Here is a 19,547-nt window from a genome sequence, read left to right as displayed (position 1 = left end):
GGAGAAACACAGGGCTACCTTAAGGGTAAAGGGCTGGGTGCCGGGCTGTGGTGGCGCATGCACGCCTGTAATCCCAGCATTCTGGGAGGCAGAGGCAGGTGGATTTCTGAGTTTGAAGCCAGTCTGGTCTACAGAGTGAGTTCCAGGACAGCCAGGGCTACACAGAGAAACCCTGTCTCGAAAAAAAAAAAAAAAGGGTAAAGGGCAGAGAGGCTGGGTAAGGGGAAAGTGTCCCCAGGTGGCCTGCCCCAGCACCTCACTGCAAGAATTAGCTGTGGTATCTATGGCCTCAGATGTGGCAGGCAGTAGAGGGTGGATGGTTCGCACAGCCCTGAGCTCAGTCCTGTGTGACCCAAATGTCATTCCTGAGGCTGAAGGGCACAACGCAGCTTAAGAGGTGGGAGGGAAGGCTTTAGGAAGGATGGCTGCCCAGGCTTGAATCCGACTCCACTGCATACAAGTTTCACAGCCTGGGCTAGCAAGGCCATGCCATGTTCTCTTTGTACATGAGGTATTATCGGTCATGGTTTTATGAAGATAAAACAAATCCTTGCATGGTACCTTGGAACCTGCTAGCCACCTAGAAGCCACGTTGTCAGGCACCACTTTTCTTTTTCTTTTTTTTTGGGGGGGGGGTTGGATTTGGTTTTTTTGAGACAGTGTTTCTCTGTATAGTCCTGGCTGTCCTGGAACTCACTCTGTAGACCAGGCTGGCCTCGAACTCAGAAATCCGCCTGCCTCTGCCTCCCAGAGTGCTGGAATTACAGGGGTGCACCACCACCGCCCGGCCAGGCATCACTTTTCAAACCAAGGACAGCAGCTGGTGTTACCCCTGGCTCTCAGCATTGTGTTTCCAGGGAGGCAGGGCAGGCTGCGCTGGAGCCCGGAAGCTTAACGGACAGAAATGCAAAGGCATGCAGGTTGCAGCTGCGCAGACAACACACTAAGTTTATTCACATTGATACAAAAGTAGATTTTTCTAGAAATGTTCCCTTGTGCTAGAGGGAGACGGTTGAGCAGGGTCAAGGTGGCAGGCCAGTGGTAGCAGGGTTGGGGGAGCTGGGGCCTTCTCGCTCTGCTTTGTCTATATGCGGGGCTGGTGGGAGGAGGGGGGTTCGCATCCGCAGAGGGAGACGGAGACTCAGGTAGGATGGGGCTCGGGCACAGGGGTTGCCAGTGCCCACTCCTCCCCTTGCCTGCTGTCTGTTTCCCACGGGATACCTTGGTTGTAGCATGGATAAAGCAGGGTGGACCTACCCTTTCCCTCCCGACTCCCTTCCACACTGGGGTGGGAAGGGCTACCATGCCCAAGTCGGACCAAGGCAGCAGATGGGTGGGGGCTGAAGATTGGGTGCACAAATGCTCACACAGGCAGAAGGAGCAGAGGCCAGGAGGCCCACTGAGGTGCCCGGGCGCTCACTGGGGCAGGGCCTTGAGGATGGCGTTCACCTCCTCCGCCACAGCTGTCAGCGCAAACTCAAACTGGTCCTGTGCAAGGCCAGTGACAGAAGGGTCAGGGAAAACCTAGCCTCTGCGTCTGCCCCCGGGGACACTGCAGGGGGAGCGGGTGCTGGGCATCTGGCAAGAGGGGCGTCTTCCCGAGGGATGTGGGAGGGGCAGACTGCCCTTGGTCTCTTCATGGTGGCCATGAAGAGAATGCTTGGAAAGGGAATCAACTAGGGACAGGCAGGGAACCACTGTCACCTTGGACCGGACAAGGCCAGGCCGCTGGTCACGGACATGCTCCAGGGTGGCAGCGATGTCAATCTCCTTCACTCCTGGGGATAGGGGTGGAGTAAGGGGTGCTTAAGAGGGTATCCAGAGGAGAACACGTCCCATACATCCTGGCATCCTTTGCAAAGGTTAGAGATAGGACCACATGCTCCCCAGTGGGTCCTCAGGCCCATTGGGTGCTGGAGCCAGGAGGGACCAGGGGTTGTGGGTCCTGTGGGGACAGGACCTTACCTTTCGCCATGCGATTCAGGACCATGTCAATAAGGATGTAGGTGCCTGTCCTCCCTGCACCATCACTGAAATAGATGGTGACAGACAGGCTTAGCCCTGACAAGGCTCCCGGGAAGGGAGCAGGCATGGGGCTTGGGGTGGGGACATTGGCTGATTATCCGAGTTGGCTTGAGATGAATGTTAGTCATGGGTGAGATAACAGAGGCCCCAAGTAGCGGGCCTGTGAGCCCTGGCATGTCCCCAGGCATGGGGACAACTAGAAGGGACAGCCATGGCTCCCTTTTCAGTGGAGGCAGCAGGACAGAGTGGGAAAGGCCCTACAGCCCGGGGTCAGGCTTGATCAGAGTAAACATTTCCAGTGCTGTGAGCTGACATTCTTCTGGGCATGTGTGTGTGTGTGTGTCTGTCTGTCTATGTGCATGTGTGTGTGTGTATGTGTGTGTGTGTATGTATGTGTATGTGTGTGTGTATGTATGTGTATGTGTGTGTATGTGTGTGTGTATGTGTGTGTGTATGTATGAGTATGTGTGTGTATGTGTGTGTGTATTTATGTGTGTGTCTGTATGTGTGTGTGTATGTGTGTGTGTGCGTGTGTGTCTATTTTTAACTCATTAAAGACAGGGCGTGCCAGATTGGGCTCCTGTCTGTTGCTCACCAACATCAGGAGGCAGACAGGCAGTGTGCCCACGATTTGTGCCCAAGGAAAGGGACCAGCGGTAAGGATGGGATGAGGAAGGCCGCAGGCCCAGCCTCTGTGGCAGGTCCGCACCCACCTGCAGTGCACTATGATGGGGCAGGAGCGGCCTCTGTAGCACTTGTTCACTTTCCTGCAATGAGAGGTGAGAGAGAGGTGGGTGTGACGCCAGCCGGACGCCACCAGCCGGGAAGCAGCAGAAAGCCAGTCACAGCATCTGAGTTGACCGCACACTGGATTGCTTACTCTCCTGCCTTGTGCAAGCACAGAGCGGTAGGAGCATCGGAGAGACGGTTCAGGGCTGGTGGCAAAGAACCACAGCTGACGTGGATGGCACTGGGCTTGATCTGTCACTTGGGAGCCACGTGTGCAAGCCGTCAACCGGAATAACGCATTTAACTTCTCAGTTCCCATACCGGTGAAATGGGAGATGATTACAGGGACCGTTTGTTAGGATTCTTAGGAAATGCCGTAAGATAGCAGACCTTGCCTGCCACGGGCGCTCTCCATAGGTAGGTAGTAAGGATGGAGTGAGAGCAAGTGGTTCTGATCAAATCCAAGGCATTCTGGCAACTCCCAGGCGTCCGCCATGGAAGTCACGCCTCTTCCTCCCAGGCCCTTGGTCCACACCAGCCCTCATGCATCACCAAAATGCATGCATCAGCAACAGTGACTTCGTTCTATTGTCACATGCCAGCCGAATTTCTGTAATTCTGCTGTAAGCTCTAGGGATTGTTTAGCTTACTTGTGTGGCCTTCAAAAAAAAAAAATCTATGCAGTGGCCTTAGTAGTCCCTCTAGGAAGGGGTTTGCTAGTATTTTTTTCATTTTTGTGGTCAAGCCAAGGCCTCATCCGTACTCCATCACTGAACCCAACCAAAGCTTTTAAGTGGTAAGGAGTTGGGGGAAGTAAAAAGAGGGGAGACTGTAATCGAGATACAGTGTGTGATAAAATAATTCATCTCAATAAAAGGAGGGGAGGTCACCAAAGTTAAATATATATGTGTAGATAGATAGATAGATAGAGATTTTAAAAGGGGAGGGGGCTGGAGAGATGGCTCAGTGTTTAAGAGCACTGACTGCTCTTCCAGAGGTCCTGAGTTCAAATCCCAGCAACCGCAAGGTGGCTCACAACCATCTGTAATGAGATCTGCCGCCCTCTTCTGGTGTGTCTGAAGACAGAGACAGTGTACTCATATACATAAAATAAATACATTTTTAAAAAACTTTCACTTTAAAAATATTAACATTATTACTTATTATTCAGTAATAAGGACTGAACCCAGGGTTTTGTGCATGCTTGGAAAGTTCTCAGCCACCAAACTATGTCCCAGCCCCTTTCACTATATATTGATGGGTCAGGGTCTACCTAAGCTACTCGGATTGCCTTTGAACTTGCAGATCTCCTGCCGCAGCCTCCCGCACAGCTGGAATTACAGCTGTGTGCCATCACTTCTGACTGGGCATTTTTAAATGTGGGGAAATAATTGAATACTCTGACATCGCTTTCGAAATGTGCCTCAGGCTGCAAGGTAGTCAGACATCACTGTCATCCTGGAGTTCAGAAACTACTGACCTCTGCCCCTCTGCCTGGCACTGGAGACCCAGGCCTGCTTGGCACAAGGGAGAACAACAGAAGTTTCCAGTATAGAGACTTCTCTGCCACCTGTGTGTGTGTGTGTGTGTGTGGCATGGCGAGGGAGGCTGGGTGCCTGGCCTGGTCTTTGTCTTCAAACAGGTTAAGTCCCTCTGCTAGCCTCTGCTTCAGTCTCCCCCACCCCCAAAAGAAAAACCCTTCCCACCAGTCCATGAACTTCCTACAGGATAATTTTGGTCTCTTTCGAAATTCCTGTTCCAGTTCTCCAACAGCCTTCAGGTCAGTCCCTTCTCCACCCGCCTGCCTGCCTGTTCTGTCCATGCGGCTGCCACACCTGCCAAGGACCACTTTTGTGGCTGTTCAACTCAAGTGAGACTATCAGCAGAGATCACAAAATTAAATAAGTAAATGATGCTAGCAGCTGTGAGACTGAGGGAGACGGGGAGAGACAGAAGGGAGAGGTGTAGAGGGAGAAATGAAGACGGGGGTGGGGGGCTGGGTGGAGGTGGGGGTCCGGGGAGAGTGGCGGAGATGCGAGAGAAGAGGGAAAGGAAGGGGGAGAAAGAGAAAGAAAAAACAGAGCCAAAAAGACAGTAAGAAAGACGAGGAAGGAAGTTGGACAGGAGAGAGTGAAGGAGCAGGCTGGCACAGGGCTGAGGGCCAGAAGGGCGAGGCAGGAGACAAAGCGGGCCCTGCAGAAGGAGAGCAGAGCGGAACTAGACAGGAGAACCCCTGCTCCGGGGAAGCCGCCAAAGCGCCAGATGGAGTAGCTGTGTGAGAAAGCATGCGTGAGAAAGGGCACCAGGTTAGGGTGGGTCGGCCAAACTGTCGGGACTGGTCTGGGGACGGGAGGCTGGTGGAAGGGCCAGAGATCAAGGGCGAGGCTCCAGGCCAGCCCCCCAGGAAGAGCTGATGATGGGTGGCGCTGGCAGCTAGCTCACCTGCGGAAGTCCAGCAGCGGCCGCGTGGAGGCCGGAGTGCCCTCTGCCGGCCAGCTGAGGAAGTGGAACTGAGTGAGCGTGCGCGTCTCCTGGGTCTGCACGTTCTTCAGGTAGAAGCTCCGCACCAGGAAGTCCTCGCACCAGATGTGCTCCGACACCAGGTTCACCTGTCGGGTGGTACCGGGCAGGGTCTGTGCGCAGGTGCGCGCGCGCTCCGCTCCGGGCCCCACCCTCCTGCTTCCAAGCAGTGCAAATGCTAAATATTTCGGGAGGTTAAAGGCGGTAATTTCAGTCTTTGGCTATTTATTTTCCCTGTCTTACATACCTATGGCTCTGAGTTTTATCAAAGTCCCTTCAAATGCTTTTCGGTGCTAGACAGAATACACAAGCGTTCATGTATGTATGTATGTTATGTATGTATGTATGATGTATGTGTGTTTATATGCATGCACCTATCCATAAACACACTCATATTTAAGAAGGCCACCATCCACCCCTTACTGTTGGGCACTCTGACCTCATAGACGTGGTAGAGGGAGGACCCTTCATCTGGCCAGTAGCGGTCACACTGTTTGACGCCGTCCTCCACCAACGGGGTCAGCATAACGATGACAGTGCAGCCACTCTCCCACACCATCTAAGGACGGAGATCCAGGTAAGTGGCCCTCCAGCCTCCCCGGCCCTGGCTGGCTTCAGGGGCCTCTGGTTCTGAGAAAAGCCCCCTCCGAGCGTGCACCTGCCAGAAGTCCGCGATGGTGTGGGACAGCGGTCCCTGTGTGGCTATGTAGGCCGGCATCCGAGGGTCATGCTCGATCTAAGGGCGGAGAGCTTATGTCAGAAGCCAGAATGAGAAGGGCCGTGGACGAGGCTCAGTCACGAGTGGGCCAGGGTGCGGGGGCGGGGAGGGGGAGGCTGAGAAGCCTTATTTTAGTTCAAGGACTTGGGCTCTAGGGTTCCAGGGCTTGACTGGAGTAAGAGATGACTGCAGGGGATGGGCTAAAGAGGATCAGGGCGGACGGGCAGAGTGAGTGTGGGACTCAGAGCCACTCACGATGGGGCTGGCGTTGATGTAATCACTCCGAGAAGGGCTGCTCTCCACTTTCAGCTTGATTCGGGCGTGGTCATCTGCACAGAACTCACAAATGACCTTCTGACACCAGGGTTCTGCCACCCAGGCGGAACCAGGAGCCCAGCACCTTCCTCCCCACCAACCCTCAGCCTCGAACTGCTCCCAGCAGAATGTAGGGCCAGGCTGGCCCACGGCTCGCTTACAGGGTAGGAAGTCAAGATGGCGGTTCTTCTTGACGTTGCCCTCCTCCTGTGCGGTGGCACAGGTGTTTGGCTCCGCTTGGTAGGCGCACAGGGCCTGCCACTCCTTGGCCAACCGGTCCCGGTTCCGAAGGTGATCCTCCATATATGCCTGTGGGGGCACCACAGCCTGGCTCTGGGCCACACTGCCCGCCCCGCCACTCCTACTGTCGTGTTCCCTCCCCGCTTTAGGCCTGGGCCCTTTCCTGACCAGAATCATGTGTCCCGTGGAGATGTCCATGTTGGCCTGGGCCGGCTCCTCGCACCAGGATGGCGTGCTGCTGTGGGAACTGGGGCTGGCCTGGGCCGCGTCGCTGAACTGAGAGGACACACTGCTCACCCTAGAAGGCTCTGGCTGACCCTCTGCCCGGTTAAACAGGGACTTTGTGGCCATGTGCTGGCGACACAGGTCCTGCAGAGGAAGGATTGGGTGAGACTGGGGCTCCTTAGAATCCCTCTCCAAAGGGTTCTAAGCCACAAGCTGAACTTAGTGATCCTGCAGGGTTTGCGCATGCCCAGCGTGCAGAGTTCAGTTCCCAGTGCTCCGAACAAACAAGGCAATGCCTCGGGTCCCATTCTGGAGTCTTAGGCTTGTTTCTGATCGACGGGACAAGTAAGATCTGTCTTTCGCCTTCATTTTTGTCTGCCTCGGTGCATGTGACAACCTCAGATACCACAAAGCAGAATCCCAGAATCATATTCCTGGGAGGCATCTCGGGAGCCAACTATTCCCAGCCCATATTCATTTAAAAAGTATGTGCCGGAGCTGGAGAGATGACTCAGCGGTTAAGAGCACTGACTGCTTTTCCAGAAGTCTTGAGTTCAAATCCCAGCAACCACATGGTGGCTCACAACTATCTATAATGAGATCTGACGCCCTCTTCTGGTGTATCTGAAGACAGTTACAGTGTGCTTAGATATAACAATAAGTAAATAAAAAACAAAAACAAAGTATGTCCCAACACCCCTTCCAGGACCTTTCCAACCTCTACCCAGACAGGACCTTATTCTGCCCACGGCCTTACTCCACCCAAGACTGGGTCTCTCAAGCCCCTGGTAGGTCCTTCCCTCCAAGAGCGTCCATAGCTTCACACCTGGTACTCAAAGGTTGTGTCACCGTGGGCCCCCTCCGGCCCCAGCGCTGCCAGGCGCTCCTTGTCCCGCTGTCTTGAATGATGGCGCATACACAGGGCCACTGCCAAAGCCACTAGCAGCCCAGCGACACCTGCCAGGGCCACCAGAGTAAGTAGCACTGAGCGCATGGGAGATACGCCATGGGCTTGTCGGGGAAGGACTGCAGCTGCTTCCTCCCTCTGTGGGAACAAAGCCAGAATCAGAGGGATGGTGGCAGGGGACACTGGGCCTTGACTCCTACTTAGGCCACCTCTAGGGACAAAGCTGTGAAGGCAGGGATATGAAGGTAACAGGCAGAAGGGCATACAGCTCCCTTCCCAATCCACATCGGGCCAATTCAAGAGCCAGAGACTTTGGGTGACCCCACCAGAAGGATTTCCACAGAAACAGAAAAAAAAAAAAAAAAGATGTTTGGCATGAAAATGATGGTATAGCTTTAAGAATGGTCCTTCAGGAAAGCGCCACTGCGCCATCTGCTGGTCAAAATGAGAACTACATAGAGACGGGCTACACGGCAAAGAAGGCTGGCGAGCCCAATGAACTTTCAACCCTTTAAGTTCTTGTTCTTGCCTCCTCTCTTGTGCGCAGAGTCAGACCTACTGGGCTTTGAAGGATTCTGCGGTTAGTGCTTACCTGTCCCACCCCTGTCTGCAAAATCTGGAGCCCTGTCTGCGCTTCCAGTTCAGACTTCACCAGCCCTGCGGGAAGGGTGCAAGCCAGGCTCTTTTCAGCCCTGTGTGGGCTGGAAGCAGTTTCGGGGAACATCAGCACAGGCCTGGGAGTCAAGGCTGGGGTCATGCTGAGCCTGGGCTGGAGGACAGGGTGCTATTTACCAGCTTGCTGGGTCACATCTGCCAAAGACAGGTTCTGCTCATTGTGCCGGATTCGGAAGGTGACAGCTGGTCCCACCACACTGCCAAATAGGAAATATGTTACTCCCTTACCCACCCGAGACTCCAGATGCTAAATAAAGGAGGCAGCACTGCAGATCAGGGATTCCCCCGAGTGTGTCTAAGGACAGGCAGATTCCGGACGGGGCTAGCAGCAGGCCTGCACGTGGCTCTCCTGTTTTGACAAGTTGGGAGGCCTCTGACCCCAGAACTGGCTTCCCTCCTTCCCTAGACCCTTCAGGGCCACCTCATTCAGGCTAACCCCCCTCGTTGTCCCCCCAAAATGGCAGCCCCACCTGATGTTGATGAAGCTGCCCGAAGACATATGTATGTGCTCAGCCAGGATCTCCAGCAACTTCACTCCGGCCACCAGACTCAGGGGTCTGCAGGAGGGGAAGAGGGAGATAGCGGGGAGCGGCGATGCTCAGTCACCATTCGGAGACAGGCCACCTCAAGAGGCACAGAGCTACCCCTCCCCTCTCTGCCTTTTGTTGTTGTTGTTTTTTTTTGTTTTTTGTATTTGGTTTTTTCGAGACAGGGTTTCTCTGTATAGCCCTGGCTGTCCTGGAGCTCACTCTGTAGACCAGGCTGGCCTTGAACTCAGAAATCCGCCTGCCTCTGTCCCCCAGGGTGCTGGGATTACAGGTGTGTGCCACCACCACCTGGCTTTTTTCTTTTTTTTTTTTTTTAAATAGAGCTGGAGTCTTGCTCTCTGTGTCTTGCCAGACAGGCTAACCCAATCCCACAGGGACTGGAAGGGCTTTCCCAGGTGCAGCACTCACTTCTGGTCAGTGACTATGTAGCCATACTCCTCAGCCGAGGGGCGAGCTGACGGCTGTCCCACCACTGTGGGCTGGCTCTGGCCCAAGAGACTTTTCTTCTCCAGCAGGACCGATGAGGTGCCCAGAGGACTGGATGTGTGGGAAGGTTCAGGGAAACCGGGGCTCAGCACCTGCTGAACTTCACTGGAGGGGGGGCTGGCAGTGGGGTGTCCAGGAAGCAATGGTGTCGGGGGTCGAGCGTCTGCTCTGTCTCCTCTCTGCACTTGTTCTTCTATTGTCTGTTATAAGACAGGGTGCAAGTGTGACCTCTAGAATGGAAGGGATGGGGAGGGGGTGGTCACACTTTGGGCTCTAAACTCTTTACAGTGGAATTTAGGAACGGTTTAGCTTTTTACCCCCAAAGCCCACACAATGGGTAACAGAGAGTGCATCCATGGAATGTCAATCAAGTGTATGAATGGGAGAATATAGGGTTTAGTGAGTGAAATGTGGTCTGTAAATCACATAATGGGGCTGGAGTTGGGGGTTGGGGGGAAACTGAGCGGGATAATCAGGAAAGATAAACAGAAAGGCAACAGTTTTTAGGCTTTTGTTCTGTGGCAACATGTTAGAAGCCTACACCTAAAACAGAAACAAAGTTCATCCAGCTACAGCAGGGTGGAGCCTCCACCACAGCCCCCTGTAGGAATCAAGGGAGGCTGAATGGATTGTGGTGAAGAGGAGCGGATTAAGGATTTGAAGTGGGGGCCACAGGTGATTATTTGAAGTCTCTGGCCTTAAAGCGATGGACCAGAGCATAGATTCTGAGGCATGATTTCAAAGAAAAGGTGTGTGTGTGTGTGTTAGTGTGCTATGAGGCAGTGAAGTGCTGGGTGTGTGTTGAGGCAGTGAAGTGCTGTGTGTGTGTGTGTGTGTGTGTGTGTGTTATTAGGCAGTGAAGTGCTGGGTGTGTGTGGGTGTGTGTGGTGTGTGTGTTAGTGTGTTATGAGGCAGTGAGGTGCTGGGTGTGTGTATGGGGTGTATTCGGTGTGTGAGTGTGTGTGTGTGTTTGTGTGTGTGTTTTATGAGGTAGTGAAGTGCTGGGTGTGTGTGTGTATGTGTGGTATGTGTGGGTTGTGGGTGTGTGTGTGTTATGAGGCAGTGAAGTGCTTGGTGTGGTGTGTGTGTGTGTGTGTGTGTGATGAAGCAGTGAAGTGCTTGGTGTGTGTGTGTGTGTGTGTATGTGTGTTTGTGTGTTATGAGGCAGTGAGGTGCTGGGAACTCACTTTCTTGACATCGGCTCCTCCCACATTCGCAGCCCCTCCTGTAGAGACAAGAAAAGCAACAGTCTTGGGAAACAGAGTCAAGCCAAGGTGAGAAAGGACTAGAGCTCTTGAACCTGTCCCATCTGCATAACCCCTGTCCCATCAATCGCCTCAGACGCTGTCCCCTGTGCCCAGGCTCCTGCACACCGTCTCCTTGAGCTTCCTGCTCTCAGGCCCCGTCCTGGCTAATGCTTCACCTCACCCGTTACCCTCTTGCTCCCTGTCCTCAAAAGACCTCTCTTTTCAGCTAGGCATGCTGGACCATGCCTGTAATCTACACTCTGGAGGTAGAGGCAGGATCATGAGTTTTCAAATCATCCTAGACTACAGCAAGACCCCATATCAAGAAGAAGAAAATCCCAAAGCTCTCCCCTACGATAACCTCCGTGGAGATGGGAGTTGCTGGCCTCCCTGACTGGACGGACACTCCTGACTGGACACTCACCAGGATTTCTTCCTGTGCCCTTGGGCAGCAACTGCAGCAGGGTCAAGAGGGTAGACAGCTGCTCCGGGGTCAGCTGACGCAGCTCTACTCCGAAGCCTGCCAGGTCAGCAGCCAATCTCTGTAGACTCACATCTGCGGGAGCCAGACACCGAGCTTAGGGCCAATGGGGAAACAGATGCAATGCTGATTGGCAGTTGGGGGGCGGGACGAGCACATTTCGAATTCTTTTCAAACACTAGGACACTGATGCCCATTCCCAGACCTTGAACATATTTGAGGTGCGCCAGGTGCACACCCCACTGTCCCACAACGTCGAAGCTAAGGCCCATGTAGATCAGCTTGCCGGTAGACAGTTACATGTGTGAACGAAAGGCAGAATGTGTGTGGTGATCTGCGCTTGTAATCTCAGAACTCAGGAGTCTGAGGCAAGAGGACTGCAGCTGGTTTGAGTCCAGCCTGAGCTAAAAATGAGTTCCAAGGGTAGCCTGGGATAACAGCAAGACCTCGTCTTAAAAATAAAATAAAAATATGACTGGATAAACAAATGAGTAAATGAACATCTTCAAAGGCAGACAGGAAGCCCCCCCCCCCCCGCAGAAAGGTAGATGCTGAGACCCTGGCAGAAAGAGAGGTAGGTGCCCCTCCCCCCACCAAGACAGAGAGGTAGATGCCAAGGACACTGTTACCTGCTTGTGCTGCTTGGGGAGGCGACTTCTCCCCACGAGCCCCTAGTGCTTCCTCCTCACGGCCCTCTGAAGAGTCCTCTGCCCGGCTGCTGCCCCCTTCCTCTGGTAACCTTGGTGCCCGGGCCCTGCCAGGCACTGGCAAATCTTGGGCCATGTAGAGCAGCCCCGGATCCTGGAAAAGCTGAGCAGGCGAGGGACCTGTGAGGTCCCCAAAGGAGTGTCCAGAGTGAGTCCCCAAAATGGCCTTGGAGACACTTCTGCTGAAGAGTGCAGAACCTTCTGCCTTGGGCAGGTGGCCTACACCGACTACCCCAGAGGAGCTCTCTGAGGCCCGGGAGCCATCTCGGGAGCCAAACTGTGGGAAACCAGAGATGAAGGTAAGAACGGAAGAATCGGGCTGGGTACTGGGGTTGGGGCGTGGCCAGGGTGGAGGGCTCACCTGGTGGAAGAGGTAAGGCTGTAGCAGTGCAGGCTCATATGTCAGAGCAGGGTGAGGGGGCTGTGGGGGCATTAGCAGATGCTCCAAGAGAGGGGGCAACAACTCAGCCTGCAGAGAGGACAGTGGGGGCGCCGCCCCAGCTCCATTTCCACCCCCAGGAAGCCGAGGGAGCCCCTGGGCAGCAGGAGAGGAGCTGGTGGGATGGCCCTGAGATAGCAGTTCCCCTGCAGGGCCTGGTCTCCTGGGCACCAAACCAGACCTAGAGAGGAGAGGAAAGAGAGGAGGGGGAAGGGAGGGAGAAAAGGGGAGGGGAGGAAGAGAGGGGGAAGGGAGGAAGAGAGGGGGAGGGGAGGAAGAGAGGGAGGGGAGGAAGAGAGGGGGAGGGGAGGAAGAGAGGGGGAGGGAAAGGAAGAATGAGAGGGAGAGGGAGAGAAATTGATTTGTTTGTTTTGTTTTGGAGACAGGGTTTCTTTGTGAAGTCTTGGCTGTCCTGGAACTCACTCTGTAGACCAGGCTGGCCTTGAACTCAGAGATACACCTGCCTCTGACTCCTCCCAAGTGCTGGGATTAAAGGCATGTGCCACCTCTACCCGACTGAGAGATTTATTTGTATATTTGTACAGGACAAGGGTGTGGACAGTTTGCAAGGTTGAAGTTGGGCAGAGCCAGTGTTTTAGAATAGCCCTGTCCTTTTAAGAAATGAAGAGGAGAGATGAGGATGGGCATGGAGGCAGGCTAGAGAGGCAAGCTTGCCAAGGTAGTCGGGTATGCTTCTGTCTTTGGTAGAAAAGAACAAGGGTGTGTGTGTGTGTGTGTGTGTGTATGTACTACATCCCCAAACCATATGCATATCTTTGAAACAGCTGCACAGGCTGGGGAAGCTCAGAGGGTGGTGAAGGGAGGTGGGAGCAGGGGAAGGAAGGTGGGGATGCATGGGATGGACTGTGACTGTGGGGTGCCTCTGTGCAGTTGTCCCTGCGAGCCACTCCCCACCCCCCAGCTCTCTAAGTATATGTTCCAACAACAGAGAAGGCGGCCCCACCGCTGTCGCCCTCTTGGACCAGGTGTTATGCTCTACATGCCCTTCTTCCGTCTGAGAATTGTCTCTAGAGCAGCAGTTCTCAACATATCTCCCCGGGCGGTGGTGGTGCACGCCTGTAATCCCAGCACTTGGGAGGCAGAGGCAGGCGGATTTCTAAGCTCGAGGCCAGCCTGGTCTACAGAGTGAGTTCCAGGACGGCCAGGGCTACACAGAGAAACCCTGTCTCAAAAAAAAAAAAAAAAAAAAAAAAAAAAAACAACCCAAAACACACACACACATACACACACATACATACATAAATACATACATACATACATAAACAAACATGTGGGTCTTGGCCCCTTTGGGGGTGGAAGGACTCTTTCATAAGGGTCACCTAAGACCATCAGAAAATACAGATATTTACATTGTGATTCCTAACAGTAGCAAAGCTACAGTTATGAGGTAGCAAAGACATAATGTTATGGTTGGGAGTCACTGCTACACAAAGGACTGTATTAGAGGACCACTGGGAAGGTGGAGAGCCACTGATGGAAATGCCCTCACCACAGAGAGACAGCTGTTCCCTGCCATCCACAATTCCACACAGGAATAAACTACTTAGGCCCAAGAAAATTCTAGTTTGTTCATAACAACTACTTTAATTCTTCTTTTAATAAGATATCAAATGCCAGCATTTTCTCTAAGTATCTATCAGTGTCTGGGAGCATGTTAACTTTCAGAGGGAAAGACCATTCTTTTCTTTCTCTCTTCTTTTTTTTTTTTTTTGGTTTTTCAAGACAGGGTTTCTCTGTGTAGCCCTGGCTGTCCTGGAACTCACTCTGTAAACCAGGCTGGCCTCCAGCTTAGAAATCCGCCTGCCTCTGCCTCCCAAGTGCTGGGATTATAGGCGTGGGAAGGACCATTCTGATGGGGTTTACCCTGTGCCCCAGTTGGCTGACCTTGGCACCCTCACCCCGCCCCCCCCCCCCCGCTCCCGCCCCCGCCCCCGCCCCTGCCTATAAGGAAGGTCACAGGTTACCAGTTCCAACAGTCTAAGGCTGTTGGGAAAGGCTGCCTACCTGTCCCTTGGATGGAGCTCTGGGGGACGAAGCCTGGGAATGCGCTCCATCTCCTGGGAGATGACGTGCTGGGTGAGGTCATCGTGCCAGGACAAGCCTGTCAGGAGGAAGGGTAGAGCAACGTTGACTTGAGACGGGTGGGGGGGGGTGGGGGAGGGAGGGGAAGAGTGGGGGGGGGCGCAGCTCCAGAGCTGGTGGGAGCCAGGAGTATACCCCATTCCTTACAGTGAGTTGTGATGGGCAGAGCGTGGTGGGGGCGGGGCGGGGCGGGGCGGGGGGGCGGGGCGGTGAGGAAGTGCCAGGGATTGGAGAGGCAGTGGGCGCTGTGGCTGAGCCGAGCTGCCACTGTCTCGACTCTCCAAAAAGCTTGGACTTTTGGAGTCAAACTGCCTGGTCTGGAATCCAGCTTTGATTCCTAAAGAACTGGGAGATTTGGGCACGTTGTTAAGCCTCTGTCCCTTCATCTCGGTTCCCTCTGGACCTCAACTCTCTCATCTGGGGATATGTGCCTCCTAAGATTGTTGGGATAATTAAAAGGACATATTGTAGGAAATAGTTCTCTGACATGGAGAACTCTTAACAAATGGCACTGCTACTGTCACCATTGCAAGTCTCCATTCTGAGCCTGGGTCTTTTGTGGAGTGGGAATAATGCACATTCTGTGGGCTTCTGTGGAATAGAGTATGGTCAGGAAAATGAAGTCCTCCATATGCCTGTTTCAAACACCTGGGCCATCCTCCTCACGGCCCCCCTCATCGAACATCTTCTGTTTGACTCGTTACCCATGAAGCTCTGATCTCAGAAAAGATCTCTCATTCATTCTAGAGGGACCACACCCCATTCTCCTCCATTCTTCCTTATATGGGTCTATTTATTTAGAGTCAGGGTCTCATTATATAGCATAGGCTGACCTGAAACTCATGCGGATCCTTCTGCCACAGCCCCCCACCCCCCCCACTCCCGAGTGCTAGGATCACAGTTGCATGCCACTACACCCAGATATTGCTCTAGATTCATAATCTGGGTTTCTCAGGACTCATATCCTGGGACCTGCAAGCATCTATTCCACACATTAGAACTGTCTGTGCTCCTGTTACAATCATCTCCTCCAAGTGACCATTTTGTTGCAGCAAACTTCTTAAGACATACATGGACTGGAGAGATGGCTCAGCGGGTAAGAGCATTGACTGCTCTTCCAAAGGTCCTGAGGTCAAATCCCAGCAACCACATGGTGGCTCACAACCCTCTGTAATGAGATCTGATGCCTTCTTCTGGTGTGTCTAAGACAGCTACATACTTACATATAATAATAACTAAATCTTAAAAAATAAGAAGACATACATAGAAGCTAGATGCAGAGGTACATGCCTGTAGTCCTGTACATAGAAGGCTAAAGCAGAAGGATTGCCTTGATATAATAAGTTTGGAGCTAGCCTGGGCTACACAGTGACAGCTTGTTTCAAAGCAAACAAGCAAAATTTCAACAAACCTAAAAAATAATCTCCAGGTGCTAGAGAGATGGCTCAGTGGTTAAGAGCACTGACTGCTCTTCCAGAGGTCCTGAGTCCAAATCCCAGCAACCACATGGTGGCTCACAACCATCCGTAATGAGATCTGATGCCCTTTTTCTGGTGTGCCTGAAGACAGCTACAGTGTACTTATATATAATAAATCTTAAAAAAAAATTAGAAAGGCAAACAATAAAGACGACTATTTTTTTTTTTTTTTTTTTTTTGGTTTTTTCGAGACAGGGTTTCTCTGTGTAGTCCTGGCTGTCCTGGAACTCACTTTGTAGACCAGGCTGGCCTTGAACTCAGAAATCCGCCTGCCTCTGCCTCCCAAGTGCTGGGATTACAGGCGTGCGCCACCACCGCCCGGCGACCACTATTTGTTAAAAAATAATAATTTTCAGCAACCTCAGCTGTAGGCTTTCTGTGTGAAACTCTAGAGAAATCATATGTGAACAGCCCATCTCTAGGATCCTAGCACCATGTTTATTTGCCCCCCCCCACCCAGCAAAGCCTAAGAAGGGGGGCTTTGTGAATGGATATAATAATTAAGTTGCACAAAGAGAAAGTTTTGAGTGAGGTGGCCCTTTACTCCCCTCCCCCACCAAGTTCCAATCTCTGTGCAACCAGACCTCACCTTGGGACATGAGTTGCCGGAGCACACCTTGCAAGCGCTGGAGAACTGGGGAAGTGACTTGAAGGAGGGGCCGTGCCTGCCCCACTCCCGCCTGGCACTGTCCAAACAAGCCATCTAAAAGCACAAAGGTCGTGTTGTCAGGGCTTTGACAGGAAGCCCCCCCCAAAGCCCAGGCTGCAGCCGGACAGTGCTCTCCCTGCCTTCCCTGGCTTTAGAGTTCTGCTCCTTGGCCCTCCTCATAGCTGGCCTCTCCCTCCCCATTTTTGTCTTTTGGATCCTATGCCAGGGCCCTACTCACCCTGAATGCAGACTTCCAGATGCGAGCAGAGTCTGCGGTCGAACAGACAGCCTGTGGGGAGAAGACGTTCAGAACAGAGAACCGTCCATGGCTTAGAAACAGGCCAAGGAGATATGGGCCATTATTTCCTTCTAAGGATGGCTTTAAGTTGGAAGGACAGTCAGTAGGGAAGAGGCCTAGATCTCTCTCTCTCTCTCTCTCTCTCTCTCTCTCTCTCTCTCTCTCTCTCATATGTATGCATACAAATTTATATATTTGCATGTGTCTGGAGGCCAGAGGTCAATGTTGGGTATCTTCCACACTTTGTATTTTCAAGACTGGGTATCTCACTGAACCTAGCGTTCACTCAGCACACCTGAGGGACTTGGCTGTCTCACTTTCCTGGGGTTAGACATCAGTCACTAGGCGTGGATTTTTCTATGGGTGTTGAGGATCCAACAAGCACCCTACTGGTTGGATGACAAGCACCCTACTGACTGAGTTATCTCTCCAGCCCCAAGGCCTAGAATTTTTGAGGAAATGTGGGGGGGTCTAGCTTTGGAGTCTGAAGATCTTTGTTTCAATCTTTAAAAGACTCAATTTGCCTAAGTGGGACTTGGAACATGGGAGGAAGGGGACGGTAGATTATGTAGCATTGTGGGAGAATTCGAGGCCAAATTCAAAAGGAAATGGTAGCTCCCCAAATCTCTCGAGGCATCCTTAGTCTAGTGGCAGCACACCTCCCCTGCGTGGGAGGGAAGGGGTGCAGGTGCTTGGTTCTGAGGCAGCCTGTCCCAGGCGCGAGTTGGTGGCTCTGTCCGTGGTGCTGAAGCCAGGAGCTGAAGGCACGTCGGGAAAGGAGCCGTTTACCCAGGGAAGGGTGGCAGAACAAGGAGTGGCCACAGGAGCTCATCCTTCCGCTCTATCTTGCTAACTCTAGGCCTCACAGGAAGTACCGTGCACTGGCCTCTAAGCCAGGGCGGGGAAAGAGGGAGCCAGATGGAGAGGCTGCGCCCCTTCCCCCACGCGCCACCTTCCCACCCCCATCCCGGGCCGGTGAGTCAGCGCTGACTATGTCCGCTTAGATGTGAGTCAGCACTAGGCCCGGCTGTGGGGAGGGGGACCAGGAGAGGACCCTCCCCTTTTACTCCTCTTCCGTTCCCTCCCCCACGTATCCCGCTTCTTATAGCCGACCAATTAGAGCAAATGGCCTCTCTAGACTTAAAAGATAAACCCTGCTCTGTCTCTGCTAGTCCTGCAGAGAAGCTGGAGTTCAGGCAACAGTGGAGAGGCTCCTGCTGCCGGTGGTCGCCAATGCCTCCTTCTCGGCTTCCGATTCTTCATTTCGGGTCTCCACCCCATGCCCCTGGCTTCTCCCACGATCCTGTAGTCCTTCTAAATCCCTCGACTCGCGTGCACCCCCACTCCTCCTCCTGAACCTAGTCTTCCCTGGAGCCCACTTTTCCAGGTCCCGCCTGCCGATCCCGGCTCCACCTCCCAGCCTACGCCCCTTTCCTCATCTCCATCTCCCTTCCTCTCACTTCATCGCCTCTCATCTTCCTCACCTTGCACCCCCCCCCCAACATTTATCCCCCCGGAGCTTCTGGCTTCTGCGACGCTCCCCCCCCCCGCCCCATCAAGTTTTCTCCTGACCGTGGGCACTGATGGCGCTGCAGCCCCCGGGGCGGCCGCTCAGCAACAGCAGGCAGACCAGCAGCCGGAGGCTCCCGAAGCCCCCGGAGCCCCCGGGACCCCCGGGACCCCCGGGCCGCCGCGGGCGCCTCATCCTTCCCGGCTCTGAGCTCTCGCTCTCCCGGCCAGAGTCTCAGCGACGTTGGTGGGAGTCAGCCTAGGAGCCTAGGCGGAGTCTGCCACTCCCCACCCACATCCAAGGCGGGGTCTACTTGCCCCTCTTGAGGCGACCCGGCCAACTGCAGGCGCGCAATGACGACATCTCCACCCCCGGCTCTTACGCCTATTTGCGTCATACTGGCGTAAGAGCCCCCTCTTAGTCGGGGACCTACTCAACCTAAGCCTCCTCCACCATGTAGTAGGCTCCTCCCTAGAATTCCCACTGGGTCCACCCACTCCTGACCTGTACTCTTCGGGTCCACCGCCTCTGCCTCCCTGGCTCCGGTTTGGTGAGAAGGACTCAAGGTCTACAGGGAACAGGAAAGCTACGTGGGCCAGGGAGTATAAACCGTGATACAAGAAGCTTAAGAGACCGGAATAGGAACTCTTACCGTGGCTCCATTACCACTTCTGGCGACATCCCGAAAATCAGAGATGGTTAGGCAGGCACACTGGGATAGCAAGGGACGAAGTAGTTGCCTACCCTTTTCTGAAGAAGCAGAAAGGCACCTGCCCCACAGGGTGGTGGTGAGAATTTATGTAACTAGACACTGCAGCAAGAGCTGGACCTGCACATCGCAAACACTCCTACGCATTAACTTCTTTTCCTCTTTACAATCTACTCATCTGGCTCATGAAGCTGTTTCCTTCTTTAGTATTTGTTTTTCTTTTAGTGGTAAATAGCAATCGGACCCGGATGTACAGTGTGACATTCAGTTCATGTACACGGATGTATGCAATGTGTAATGATCAGATCCACACACCTGGCGTATCTATTACTTCAGACACTTATAATTTCTTTGTGTTGGGAGCACACAGAATCTTTTCTGTCAGCTAACTTGAAATAGTCCATTAATGATCGCCGCCTGTGGTTATCCGGCTGAGCTACAGAATATCAGTTGTGCTGCTTCTCCAACTGCATCCTTGGGGGTCCTGCCATTTGTGATTAGCTCTGACTGTCCCTTAGCTTCCTGTCTCAAGCTTGTC

General features: G+C 53.3%; 1 protein-coding gene across 1 annotated transcript; it reads right to left on the bottom strand.

Annotated features, from left to right (window-relative positions):
- Positions 1-921: 921 nt before the first annotated feature.
- Ptprn (protein tyrosine phosphatase receptor type N) lies at positions 922-18,522 on the bottom strand. Its single transcript, XM_052193526.1, has 23 exons — positions 18,363-18,522; positions 16,731-16,781; positions 16,433-16,546; positions 14,288-14,384; positions 12,185-12,443; positions 11,746-12,100; positions 11,060-11,191; positions 10,576-10,613; positions 9,311-9,588; positions 8,825-8,911; positions 8,472-8,551; positions 8,272-8,336; positions 7,599-7,817; positions 6,716-6,916; positions 6,469-6,616; positions 6,248-6,321; positions 5,933-6,010; positions 5,714-5,833; positions 5,197-5,363; positions 2,739-2,792; positions 1,966-2,030; positions 1,705-1,778; positions 922-1,488 (listed from the first exon to the last, which is right to left on the bottom strand). The coding sequence occupies exons 1-23, from the start codon at positions 18,493-18,495 to the stop codon at positions 1,417-1,419; spliced, it is 2,961 nt and encodes a 986-aa protein (XP_052049486.1). The 5' UTR covers positions 18,496-18,522; the 3' UTR covers positions 922-1,416.
- Between the last annotated feature and the right edge of the window lie 1,025 nt (positions 18,523-19,547).

Source organism: Apodemus sylvaticus, chromosome 9 (genome assembly GCF_947179515.1).
Source record: "Apodemus sylvaticus chromosome 9, mApoSyl1.1, whole genome shotgun sequence".
Taxonomy (NCBI): domain Eukaryota; kingdom Metazoa; phylum Chordata; class Mammalia; order Rodentia; family Muridae; genus Apodemus; species Apodemus sylvaticus.
This window is presented reverse-complemented; position numbering and strand designations above follow the sequence as displayed.